The sequence below is a fragment of the Lethenteron reissneri genome, chromosome 72 (genome assembly GCF_015708825.2).
Source record: "Lethenteron reissneri isolate LAM-NWPU_2019-01 chromosome 72, ASM1570882v1, whole genome shotgun sequence".
In the NCBI taxonomy this organism is placed as follows: Eukaryota; Metazoa; Chordata; class Hyperoartia; order Petromyzontiformes; family Petromyzontidae; genus Lethenteron; species Lethenteron reissneri.
In genome coordinates this window covers 4,135,480-4,149,582 of record NC_083850.1, presented here as the reverse complement: position 1 = coordinate 4,149,582, position 14,103 = coordinate 4,135,480, and the positions used below count along the sequence as shown (strand labels likewise).

The 14,103-nt window shown below is 45.6% G+C and overlaps 1 protein-coding gene and 1 pseudogene across 1 annotated transcript in view; both read left to right on the top strand.

The window, feature by feature from the left end:
- The window catches only part of LOC133361332 (oocyte zinc finger protein XlCOF6-like), a 61,059-nt pseudogene extending 52,712 nt beyond the window's left edge, over window positions 1-8,347 (top strand).
- A 27-nt stretch (window positions 8,348-8,374) lies between these two features.
- LOC133361331 (zinc finger protein 84-like) overlaps window positions 8,375-14,103 on the top strand; it is a gene marked incomplete at its 3' end in the record, with an annotated part of 164,666 nt that continues 158,937 nt past the window's right edge. The window contains exons 1-2 of the mRNA XM_061580264.1: window positions 8,375-8,497; window positions 13,787-13,970. Coding sequence (XP_061436248.1) covers window positions 8,375-8,497; window positions 13,787-13,970 — 307 coding nt within the window. The remainder of the gene's footprint in view (window positions 8,498-13,786; window positions 13,971-14,103) is intronic.

Sequence of the window (14,103 nt, the reverse complement as noted above, 5' to 3'; positions counted from 1 at the left end):
TTTGAGAGTTTGTGGACGTGCCCTGTTCTCGTGGGACCCGACACGAATTTGGAAATATTTGCTATGATCATGTCTGAGCTGGGATGAGCGACTAATGTTACTTTGTTTAATCATAACTGTGTGTAGGTAAGTGCCATCGGGGCTTAGTGAATACTACTCATGAATGAACTCATACTTCTTTCGGATATAAATTTGAAATCGTGTTGGTAGAACAAGTCGCCTGCCTTTTCTAGACGAATTGTTATCTTCAAGTGCGTCCGAAAATAAACTGCTAATATACACAGCATAGGGAAGGCTGCCTTGTTCGAGAGATGTAGTTTGGCTCAGGCGCTGTGGCCGGGTGATGACACGGATTCTGAAACAATGGCGTTAAACACTCGCTGCTTGGCCCCGTCGACAGCAGCGAAGGCTGTCATATACCGCCCCATTTACGAGTTGGCTGTACAATGTGTATAGTTGAAGGTGTTAAGTGTTGTCTTCTTCTAACAGCTACTAACGTGCGTGTGTTGTCTGTTTTTACGATTTGTCCATTGATGTTGTTTTTTTTATTGCGGCGTTTTTTTGTTAAGTTCTGTCACTTGAGTATAGCAGTTTGTTTAAGAATTCGTCACGTGAGCGTGGTGTTTTGCTTGTGGGAATTTCGCTTTGTCACAAATTGCGATTGTTATAATAATTGTAACGATTCATAATCTCATTAGTTAAGAATGGGTTTGTGCGTGATTCTTATACGATCACACTGTGATTCTAATGCTTCTAATGATATTATAATACCTTACCTCCGTTTAAATGGTTATAAATTAAAACACTAGTTTATAATTGTTTAATGTTTAGTGTTATAGTTTTTAGTATTACAGTTTACATTTTATAGAGTACAGTTTATCCCCGACATACTTAGGGATTAGGGACTGGTACGTTGATGAAGGATTAACTACGGGGACCTTTCCCCTCAAGGAACACGTGTTAATCGGGTAGACAGCCAAGATGCTGCCGGTTAAGGGCACACTTGTGTGACGGAGATCCTCCACCTGAAATTCTCTCATATTTTTGCTAGGAACATTATAAAATAAAGACCGGACAAACATTTGTTAAAAATACTTTTTATTAATCTGCAATCATTTTTATGTCAAAACTCGAAGGAAATATGTATTATGTCATATGTTCACACATTTCCAGTAGGATGCAAACCATTTCCGTTCCAGGAATACCAAAGCATTTCCTTATTAGTTCACCACATTTGTTAACTGTGCGTCTATGTTGAAGTCAAGGCCATATATCCAACGAACGCGTCATCAATGTACATCCTGAAATCGGCTATCTAAAGTCGATGTTTTTATACTTGAAAACTGAAACGTTTAAAATGTTGAGTAAAGATGTACCTACAGACGCATTCCAACTTCAGCTCAACAGGAACACTTAACGACTACAATTGAACAGTCTCACAACCAGTGCTCATCACACCACTTCGGCAAGTAATCCGATAACATTACAAACCACCACTGTGCACGCCAATAAACTCTCACAAAAACTGTAAAACTAAAATGGTCAAAATTACACACAAAAGTTATCGATACGGCTTAATAGATATAACCACATGACGTAATTTTTTTCAGTCACCCCGAGCTCTCTGGTTGACTGTCGAGCCACTCCATTACATCCAGCCATCTCTCGGGATCCAACTGCATGGGGTCGAAGGTGGAAACTTCTTCAGGACTCATTGCAGCACCTTGAATTTCAGCTTTTGATTTCAGTTTCCTATCATTGTGGACCTTCTGATGCCTGTTCATGGTTGATGACTGTGCAAATGTCTTCCCACACACAGAGCACGGGAATGGCTTCTCACCAGTGTGTGTTCTCTGGTGACTCTGAAGATGTGACGAGTGAGCAAATGTCTTCCCACACACAGGGCACAGGAATGGCTTCTCGCCCGTGTGCGTTCTCTGATGAGTTTGAAGAGTTGTCGATTGTGAAAATGTCTTCCCACACACAGGGCACAGGAATGGCTTCTCGCCCGTGTGCGTTCTCTGATGAGTTTGAAGAGTTGTCGATTGTGAAAATGTCTTCCCACACACAGGGCACAGGAATGGCTTCTCGCCCGTGTGCGTTCTCTGATGAGTTTGAAGAGTTGTCGATTGTGCAAATGTCTTCCCGCACACAGGGCACAGGAATGGCTTCTCGCCCGTGTGTGTTCTCCTGTGTCTCTGAAGATGTGATGGCCGTGAAAATGCCTTCCCACACACAGAGCAATTGAATTGCTTCTTGCCTCCGTGTGCGTGGGGCTGTGGAGAGCGTCTCTGCTCCATGTGAGCGTAGTAACAGCAGCTGTGTTATCGAGTTTTGGATTTTGTTAACTGCTTTAACAAGAACGACACTCGCGTCTAACCGAGACGCAAAAAAAATCCCGTAAATTTGACGACGAACACGTTTAAGATTTTATCCGCGAAAATAGACACTTACTTGGAGATTCACGGTATATCGATGTCTGTAACCCGTCTAAAGATGTCGCCACGAACTCTCCCGACGCAAAGTCGCCTAACTGTCGACACAGCAATTGTGCTCGCCAGGCTGCGTTGTCTCGCGGTTGAAGGGCGATCAGGAGAGCGACGAGTCGAGCGTCCAACCTCATCAAGTTCCCTCTCGAAATGGCATTGAGCTCTGCTTCTGAGCCGCCTTATAACTCCCCCCCTAGGATCCAATCCTTTGTCTTTCAGGATATTTGCATTCGATTTGGTTATTTTGGAAGGTACAATCCGCATGTTTATTAACATACCGAAGGGTAATGTGCCCATTGTGCTTCATGCATGAATATGTAAGTGCATCTCAGTTTGTAATTGTGCGCTTATTTTGAATAAATGGAAAAACTTTGTCCTCGATTTAAAGTGAATGCAGAGAAATTAGCATGTAACTTTAGAAAAGGAAGAGAGCGGCCTTCTCGACGAGGGAGTGAAACCCAATAGATAATATTATTTTACAGCGTTACAATGCATAGGTTGTAGTTCATAGGTTATAATATAATGTTTCACTATGATAGAGCTTAACATGTGAGAGAATACAATATCAGAGTTGATCAAATGCGACGATCAAGGGCGTCAATCGGGTGAGTTTGATCAGAGGCTTTAATCAAAGGCGTCATCCCATCACGGAACACCACCTCCCTGCGTTTATTACAGCAACAGAAGCAACTACAGCAGCAGCGACAACAACAGCAGCAACATCACATTTCGAGGGCGACGCAGCTACTTCCGATTCTGCTGCCCAGCTGTTTGTAGTCGGGACCTGCTCTCGCAGGACCCCACACGTCTTTGGAAATTATTGCGATGATCTTGTCTGAGCTGAGAATTAAGTCACTCAAGATGACTTTGTTTAACCATAACTGTGTTTGTAGGTTAGTGTTATCGGGGCAAAGTGGATACTACTCATGAATGAACTCGCACTCCTTTATGACCGACAATTGTACTAATTTTGGTTGATCGAGTAGAACAAGGCACGTGCCACGTCCAGACAAACTCTTATCAACGATAGTGGCCTAAAATATAATGCTAAAATAAACGTTAACACTGGATGCAACGTGCACCTATTAATCCCTGCCTCGTATTTACGACTAACGATTGCACTTGCACATAACATACATTCAATCACAGCAAAATGCTCATACGACCATATTGTTATTCTAAGAATTGTAATGCGATGCTAACCCTGCACCCCCCACAGTTCGCATATCCGATCCGCGGTTCGATTGAACGTAAATTTTACATACATATGAGCAGAGTGCGATAATATACTTATAATAACAGTGTGAGTTTATAATGTGAGTTTTTTGGCCGTGCCCTGTCCTCGTGGGACCCCACACGGATTTGGAAATAATTGCAATGACCATGAATGAGCATTATCACAGTGCGATTATAATTATTATTATGCGATTATAATCACGAACCTCCGTTTATTTTGTTCAAAACTAATAATACCGTACCTCTGTTTTTGGTGTTATAAATGATGAAACTAGTTAATAGATTATAGTATTTTAACTATTTTTGTTATCGTTGGTAGTGTTACAGTTCACATGTCATACTTGATGATTAGGGACCGTAACGTTGCGAATAGATTTTTAATGGGGACCTTTCCCCTCCAGGGACACATGTTAATGGAGAGACAGCCAAGATGCTGCCGGTTAAGGGCAGATTTGTGTGACGAAGATCCTCCACCTGAAACTCGCTTAACACGTTTTTACTAGGAACATTTTAAAATAAAGAACAGACAAACATTTGTTCAAAATACGTTTTTATTCATCTGCAATCATTTTTACGTCAAAATTCGAAGGGAATATTTATTATGTCCTATGTTCACACATTTCCAGTACAATGCAAACCATATCCGTTCCAGGAATACCAAAGCGTTAAAGTATCATTCCCCATTATTTCCTTATTAGTTCACCACATTTGTTCACTGTGCGTCTATGTTGAAGTCAAGGCCATATATCCAACGAACGCGTCATCAATGTACATCCTAAAGTCGATTATTACCAACCAAAAAAAGCTTCATACTTAAAAAAAAATCCGCTTAAAATGTTGAGTACAGATCTGACTACAGATGCATTCCAACTTTAGCTAAACAGGAAGACTTAAACACTACAATATTAACGGGAATTGAACCATCTCACAACCACTGCTCATCACACCACTTCACCAAGTAATCTGATAACATCACAAATCACCACCTGCACGTCAAGAAACTCTCAAACGAACTGTAAAACTAAAGGGTCAGAATTACACAAAAAAGTAGTCAAGGCGGCTTAATAGGTATAACCGCATGCAACATTATATTTCAGTCACCACTAGCTCTCGGTTTGATCCTCGAGCCACTCCATTACATCCAGCCATCTCTCGGGATCCAACTGCATGGGATCGAAGGTGGAATTATCTTCAGGACTCATTGCAGCACCTTGAATTTCAGCTTTTGATTTCAGTTTCCTATCATTGTGGACCTTCTGATGCCTGTTCATGTTTGATGACTGTGAAAATTCCTCCCCACACACAGAGCACAAGAATGGCTTCTCGCCCGTGTGCGTTCTCTGATGAGTTTGAAGAGTTGTCGATTGTGCAAATGTCTTCCCGCACACAGGGCACAGGGATGGCTTCTCGCCCGTGTGCGTTCTCTGATGAGTTTGAAGAGTTGTCGATTGTGCAAATGTCTTCCCACACACAGGGCACAGGAATTGCTTCTCGCCCGTGTGTGTTCTCTGGTGTCTCTGAAGATGTGATGACTTTGCAAATGTCTTCCCACACACAGGGCACAGGAATTGCTTCTCGCCCGTGTGTGTTCTCTGGTGTCTCTGAAGATGTGATGGCCGTGAAAAGGATTTCCCACACACAGAGCAATTGAATTGCTTCTTGCCTCCGTGTGCGTGGGGCTGTGGAGAGCGTCTCTGCTCCATGTGAGCGTAGTAACAGCAGCGGTGTTATTGAGTCAAAAGTACGCTATCGGCCGCAAGGATGTTTAGCGTTGAGTTTTGGATTTTGTTGACTGCTAAAACTCTCGCGTCTAACCGAGACGCAAAAAAATCCCGCTAATTTAACGACGAACACGTTTAAGAGTTTATCCGCAAAAATAGACACTTACTTGGAGATTCACGGTATATCGATGTCTGGAACCCGTCTGAAGATGTCGCCACGAACTCTCCCGACGCAAAGTCGCCTAACTGTCGACACAGCAATTGTGCTCGCCAGGCTGCGTTGTCTCGCGGTTGAAGGGCGATCAGCAGAGCGACGAGTGGAGCGTCCAACCTCATCAAGTTCCCTCTCGAAATGGCATTGAGCTCTGCTTCTGAGCCGCCTTATAACTCCCCCCCTAGGATCCAATCCTTTGTCTTTCAGGATATTTGCATTTGATTGTTAATTTTTGAAGACACAATCCGCATGTCTATTAACATACCGAAGGGTAATGTGCCCATTGTGCTTCATGCATGCATATGTAAGTGCATCTCAGTGTGTAATTGTGCGTCTATTTTGACTAAAAACTTTGTCCTCGATTTAAAGTGAATGCAGAGAAATTAGCATGTAACTTTAGAAAAGGAAGAGAGCGGCCTTCTCGACGAGGGAGTGAAATCCAATAGGTAATCTTCTTCCTAGCGTTGTTCCCGCTGTGGCGCAGGGTCCGCTTTTCGGCATTGTCTTCCCCATTTGGCTCGATCCAGGGCATCTTCAGGGGATGCGTTGACCGTCTTTATGTCTTCCTTTATTCGATCCATCCATCGCTTCTTCGGACGTCCGCGTGGACGGCGGCCCTCTGGTTCAATACACATGGCAGTCTTGGCCACTGATGACTCTTCACTTCGCATCACATGGCCGTACCACCGAAGCCTTGCCTCAAGCATCTTGTCCGCAATGGGGGCCACACCAAGTCGATTCCGAACGTCTTCGTTCATGACACGATCCCATCGAGTGAGTCCGAGGCTCCATCTGAGCATCCTCATCTCCATGGTGTGGAGAGCTTGTTCGTGTACAGTTGTGGCTGGCCAGCACTCGGATCCATAGAGTGCCACCGGTCGGACGATGGTCTTGTACATTTTTCCCTTCAGCCTATCCGGCATTTTCCTATCACAGAGGACACCGGTGACTTGCCTCCACTTCATCCATGCCGCATTGACTCGTGACCTCACATCAGTCGTGATGCTACCATCTGAGCTGATGGTGGAGCCCAGGTACTTGAAGTCCGTCACTTTCTTCAGATCTTCTCCGTCAATGCTGATGGTGCCGTCGGTTTGGGGGCCACACTCCATATCCTCCGTCTTTTTGATGTTGAACCTCATCCCGTTTTCGTCCAAACGTTCTTTTCACATGCGCGTTTGTCTTTCCACTTCTCCTCTCTCTTCATCTGAGAGGAGGACGTCATCCGCGTAGAGAATTGACCATGGCAGGGGCGTGTGCAGGTCGGCAGTGATCGTGTCCATGCACAGGATAAACAGGAGTGGTGACAGGGCCGATCCTTGGTGCACTCCAACGCTGATGGGAAATGGCGGTGATATGCCCACTGCACACCTGACTGCACTGGTGACGTTCTTGTATAGGAGTTGCACCCAATGCACGTAGGTTTCAGGGACTCCATGGGATCGAAGCGAGTGCCAGATGAGGTCGTGGGGGACCCTGTCAAATGCCTTTTCAAGGTCGAGGAACGACACGTGCACAGCTTTGTTCTTCTCTCTGTGCCTCTCCAGCAGGAGCCTCGCCGCGAATATGGCGTCCGTAGTGCCACATCCTTTGACGAAGCCGCATTGGTTGGGTGATAGGGTGACGATGTTTCTAATCCTTGTGTCCAAAACTCGCTCAAAGATCTTCATCGCATGACACAGGAGCCGGATTGGCCTGTAATTCGAGCATTCTGCCACGGCCCCTTTACCCTTCCAAATTGGATCCGTCGTGCTGGTCGACCAGGCTTCTGGGACCTCACCGGTGCTCGTGATGGTGCTGAAGAGTTGGGTAAGGAGGGCAGCACCCTGCCTGCCAAGGATCTTCCAGGCCTCAGCAGGTATATTGTCCGGGCCAGTCGCTTTCACATTCTTCATTCTCTTGATAGCTTGTTCCACTTCGGTGATGGTTATTGGTGAAACCGGATCGAGGACGTGTTCAGCGCTAATAATAGGTGGGTGGGGAAATTCCTGGTTGCAGATTCTAGAGAAGTAGTCGCTCCAGCGTTGAAGGATGGCGGGTGGGTCTCTGAGAGCGCTGTGATTCTCATCCTTTATGCATTTGACCTGACCAATATCCTGAGTCGAACGATGGCGCGCCTCTACCAGTCGATAGATCTTATTGGCACCTTCTGGGGTGTCCAGTTCGACATACAGTTGGTCGTATTGAGCTAATGTCACCGCTGCTACTACTCGCTTCGCTGCCGATTTGCAGTTTCTGTATTGTTGGTAATCCAGATCTGCGAGCGTTTTGCGCCACTTCTTGAAAGCTAGCTTCTTCTCTTTCACTGCTAGCTGAACTTCTTCGTTCCACCACCATATTTGCTTTTCAATGAAGTGTTTTGCCGGCTTAGTTAGCCCCAGTGCTTCCGTTGCTGCTGTGCACAGTTGGCCGGCGAGATCTTCCCAAATCGCATTCGCTTGTCGGTTGGTGTTCACGTCAATCTGATTGAGGGCGACTCTCAGCTGATCTTTGCATTCCTTCATCCGCCACCACTTAATTCGCTGCTGTTCCGTTGTTGGTGGGCGATGTCGCTGGCCAATGTCCATTTTCATGTCCATGATCAGGATGCGATGTTGTGGGGTGATGTTGTCCGATGGTATGACTTTAGTGTTTGTCACCGTTTTCAGCTTATCCCGCTTGACAATCCAGAAATCAATTTGAGTTGATCTCCCACCACTGGCGTACGTAATGAGATGGGACGGTCTCTTCTTGAAGAAGGTGTTGGCGAGGACAAGATCATGGGCTTCCGCAAAGTCCAGGGCTCGGTTTCCCTCATCGTTCCGGGTACCATATCCTTGGCCACCATGGTTTCGAGGGTATCCATCCCGGGCGTTTCCAACGTGTCCATTTAGGTCTCCACCAATTACTAACTGCTCTTCTCCATTTATTTGATTGCATGTGTCTATCAATTGTTCCCAAAATTCCTCCTTGGTATCTGCTGGGCAGCCAGGCTGCGGCGCATACCACCAAAGTGTTATTCAAATAATTGTAATCCCATCCTGATCCTGCACCTTCATGTTTCACATATCCCACCATTGGTTCGCACGTCCATATTACATACATACATGTTACATGCATACATATTACATACAGACATATCTCATGCATACATATTACATACAGACATGTTACATACTGACGAGCAAATTGTGATTCCTAGAGGACCACGTTGTGAAGCTAAGAATTCGAATTCGAATATCACACTTCAATGTACGGTGTTCTAATCTGTAACACTTGTTTATGATGTTATTTTATAGCGTTATAATGTATCGCTCATAGCTAATATTGTTAGAGTTCACAACATTATAGTTTACTATAACACTAGTTTGTAGTGTTATTTTAAAGCGTTACAATGTTTAGCTCATAGTTTAAAGGTTATATTATTAGAGTTTATAATGTTAAAGTATGCAATGTGAGTTTACAATTTGAGAGTTTGTGGAAGTGCCCTGTTCTCGTGGGACCCGACACGGATTTGGAAATAATTATTATGATCATGTCTGAGCTGGGATGAGCGACTAATGTTTACTTTGTTTAATCATAACTGTGTGTAGGTTAGTTAATTGAAATCATGTTGGTAGAACAAGTCGACTGCCTTTGCTAGACGAATTGTGCGTCCGTAAATATATTGCTAAAATACACAGCATAGGGAAGGCTGCCTTGTTGGGGAGATGTAGTTTGGCTAAGGCGCTGTGGCCGGGTAATGACACAGATTCTGAAACAACGGAGTTAAACACTCGCTGCTTGGCCCCGTCAACAGCAGTGAAGGCTGTCATATACCGCTCCATTTACGAGTTGGATGTATAATGTGTATAGTTAAAGGTGCTAGGTGTTGTTTTCTTCTAACCGCTACTAACGTGCGTGTGTTGTCTGTTTTTAGGATTTGTCTATTGATGTTGTTCTTTTTATTGCGGCGTTTTTATGTTGAGTTCTGTCACTTGAGTGTTGCAGTTTGTTTAAGAATTCGTCACGTGAGCGTGGTGTTTTGCTTGTTGGAATTTCGCTTTGTTACAATTTGTGATTGTTATAAAATTGTAAAGATTCATAATCTCATGAGTTAAGAATGGGTTTGTGCGTGATTCTTATACGATCACACTGTGATTCTAATGCTTCTAATGATATTATAATACCTTACCTCCGTTTATATGGTTATAAATTAAAACACTAGTTTATAATCGTTTAATGTTTTCGTTTATAGTATTACAGTTTACATGTTATAGAGTACAGTTTATCCCCGACATACTTCGGGATTAGTGACTGGTAGGTTGATGAACGATTAACTACTGGGACCTTTCCCCTCAAGGAACACGTGTTAATCGGGTAGACAGCCAAGATGCTGCCGGTTAAGGGCACACTTGTGTGACGGAGATCCTCCACCTGAAACTCTCTTAACATGTTTTTGCTAGGAACATTATAAAATAAAGAACATTTGTTAAAAATACGTTTTTATTCATCTGCAATCATTTTTACGTGAAAACTCGAAGGGAATATTTATTACATTTCCAGTACAATGCAAACCATTTCCGTTCCAGGAATACCAAAGAGTTAAAGTATCATTCCCCATGATATCCTTATTAGATCACCACATGTTTTCACTGTACGTCTATGTTAAAGTCAAGGCAATATATCCAACGAACGCGTCATCAATGTACATCCTGAAATCGGCGATCTAAAGTCGATTAATACCAATCAAAAACAGCTATATACTTGACAAAACCCGTTTAAAATGTTGAGTAAAGATGTACCTACAGACGCATTCCAACTTTAGCTCAACAGGAACACCTAACGACTACAATTGAACCCTCTCACAACCAGTGCTCATCACACCACTTCGGCAAGTAATCCCATAACATTACAAACCACCACTGTGCACGTCATTAAACTAAAAAAAAACTGTAAAACTAAAATTACACACAAAAGTACACGATACGGCTTAATAGGTATAACCACATGACATAATATTTTTTCACCCCGAGCTCTCTGGTTGACTCTCGAACCACTCCATTACATCCAGCCATCTCTCGGGATCCAACTGAATGGGATCGAAGGTGGAAACTTCTTCAGGACTCATTGCAGCACCTTGAATTTCAGCTTTTGATTTCAGTTTCCTATCATTGTGGACCTTCTGATGCCTGTTCCTGGTTGATGAGTGTGCAAATGTCTTCCCACACACAGAGCAAAGGAATGGCTTCTCGCCCGTGTGTGTTCTCTGATGAGTTTGAAGAGTTGTCGATTGTGCAAATGTCTTCCCGCACACAGGGCACAGGAATGGCTTCTCGCCCGTGTGCGTTCTCTGATGAGTTTGAAGAGTTGTCGATTGTGCAAATGTCTTCCCGCACACAGGGCACAGGAACGGCTTCTCGCCCGTGTGTGTTCTCTGAGTTTGAAGAGTTGATGCCCGTGTAAAGGCCTCCCCACACACAGAGCACAGGAATGGCTTCTCGCCCGTGTGTGTTCTCTGATGACTCTGAAGATGTGATGACTGTGCAAATGTCTTCCCACACACAGAACACAGGAACGGCTTTTCGCCCGTGTGTGTTCTCTGGTGACTCTGAAGATGTGATGACCGTGCAAATGTCTTCCCACACACAGGGCACAGGAACGGCTTCTCGCCCGTGTATGTTCTCTGGTGTCTCTTAAGATGTGATGGCCGTGGAAAGGACTTCTCACACACAGAGCAATTGAATGGCTTCTTGCCTCCGTGTGCGTGGGGCTGTGGAGAGCCTCTCTGCTCCATGTGAGCGTAGTAACAGCAGCGGTGTTATTGAGTCAAAAGTACGCTATCGGCCGCAAGGATGTTTAACGTTGAGTTTTGGATTTTGTTAACTGCTAAAACAAGAACGACACTCGCGTCTAACCGAGACGAAAAAAGAATCCCGCTAATTGAACGACGAAAACGTTTAAGAGTTTATCCGCGAAAATAGACACTTACTTGGAGATTCACGGTATATCGATGTCTGTAACCCGTCTGAAGATGTCGCCACGAACTCTCCCGACGCAAAGTCGCCTAACTGTCGACACAGCAATTGTGCTCGCCAGGCTGCGTTGTCTCGCGGTTGAAGGGCGATCAGCAGAGCGACGAGTCGAGCGTCCAACCTCATCAAGTTCCCTCTCGAAATGGCATTGAGCTCTGCTTCTGAGCCGCCTCATAACTCCCCCCCTAGGATCCAATCCTTTGTCTTTCAGGATATTTGCATTCGATTGTTAATTTTGGAAGGTACAATCCGCATGTCTATTAACATACCGAAGGGTAATGTGCCCATTGTGCTTCATGCATGAATATGTAAGTGCATCTCAGTGTGTAATTGTGCGTCTATTTTGAATAAAAACTTTGTCCTCGATTTAAAGTGAATGCAGAGAAATTAGCATGTAACTTTAGAAAAGGAAGAGAGCGGCCTTCTCGACGAGGGAGTGAAACCCAATAGGTAATCTTCTTCCTAGCGTTGTTCCCGCTGTGGCGCAGGGTCCGCTTTTCGGCATTGTCCTCTCCATTTGGCTCGGTCCAGGGCATCTTCAGGGGATGCGTTGACCGTCTTTATGTCTTCCTTTATTCGATCCATTCATCGCTTCTTCGGACGTCCGCGTGGACGGCGGCCCTCTGGCTCAATACGCACGGCAGTCTTGGCCACTGATGACTCTTCACTTCGCATCACATGGCCGTACCACCGAAGCCTTGCCTCAAGCATCTTGTCCGCAATGGGGGCCACACCAAGTCGATTCCGAACGTCTTCGTTCATGACACGATCCCATCGAGTGAGCCCGAGGCTCCATCTGAGCATCCTCATCTCCATGGTGTGGAGAGCTTGTTCGTGTACAGTTGTGGCTGGCCAGCACTCGGATCCATAGAGTGCCACCGGTCGGACGATGGTCTTGTAAATTTTTTCCTTCAGCCTATCCGGCATTTTCCTATCACAGAGGACTCCGGTGACTTGCCTCCACTTCATCCATGCCGCATTGACTCGTGACCTCACATCAGTCGTGATGCTACCATCTGAGCTGATGGTGGAACCCAGGTACTTAAAGTCCGTCACTTTCTTCAGATCTTCTCCGTCAATGCTGATGGTGCCGTCGGTTTGGGGGCCACACTCCATATACTCCGTCTTTTGATGTTGAACCTCATCCCGTTTTCGTCCAAACGTTCCTTCCACAGGCGCGTTTGTCTTTCCACTTCTCCTCTCTCTTCATCTGAGAGGAGGACGTCATCCGCGTAGAGAATTGACCATGGCAGGGGCGTGTGCAGGTCGGCAGTGATCGTGTCCATGCACAGGATAAACAGGAGTGGTGACAGGGCCGATCCTTGGTGCACTCCAACGCTGATGGGAAATGGCGGTGATATGCCCACTGCACACCTGACTGCACTGGTGACGTTCTTGTATAGGAGTTGCACCCAATGCACGTAGGTTTCAGGGACTCCATGGGATCGAAGCGAGTGCCAGATGAGGTCGTGGGGGACCCTGTCAAATGCCTTTTCAAGGTCGAGGAACGACACGTGCACAGCTTTGTTCTTCTCTCTGTGCCTCTCCAGCAGGAGCCTCGCCGCGAATATGGCGTCCGTAGTGCCACATCCTTTGACGACGCCGCATTGGTTGGGTGATAGGGTGACGATGTTTCTAATCCTTGTGTCCAAAACTCGCTCAAAGATCTTCATCGCATGACACAGGAGCCGGATTGGCCTGTAATTCGAGCATTCTGCCACGGCCCCTTTACCCTTCCAAATTGGATCCGTCGTGCTGGTCGACCAGGCTTCTGGGACCTCACCGGTGCTCGTGATGGTGCTGAAGAGTTGGGTAAGGAGGGCAGCACCCTGCCTGCCAAGGATCTTCCAGGCCTCAGCAAGGATATCGTCCGGGCCAGTCGCTTTCCCATTCTTCATTCTCTTGATAGCTTGTTCCACTTCGGTGATGGTGATAGGTGAAACCGGATCGAGGACGTGTTCAGCGCTAATAATAGGTGGGTGGGGAAATTCCTGGTTGCAGATTCCAGAGAAGTAGTCAACGCTAAACATCCTTGCGGCCGATAGCGTACTTTTGACTCGATAACACCGCTGCTGTTACTACGCTCACATGGAGCAGAGACGCTCTCCACAGCCCCACGCACACGGGGGCAAGGAACCATTCAATTGCTCTGTGTGTGGAAAGGCATTTTCATGGTCATCAAGTCTTAAGAGACACCAGAGAACACACACGGGCGAGAAGCCGTTCCTGTGTTCTGTGTGTGGGAAGGCATTTTCACAGTCGTCAACTCTTAACAGGCATCAGAAGATCCACAATGATAGGAAACTGAAATCAAGAAGTTTCCACCTTCGATCCCATGCAGTTGGATCCCGAGAGATGGCTGGATGTAATGGAGTGGCTCGAGAGTCAACCAGAGAGCTCGGGGTGACTGACAAAATATTATGTCATGTGGTTATACCTATTAAGCCGTA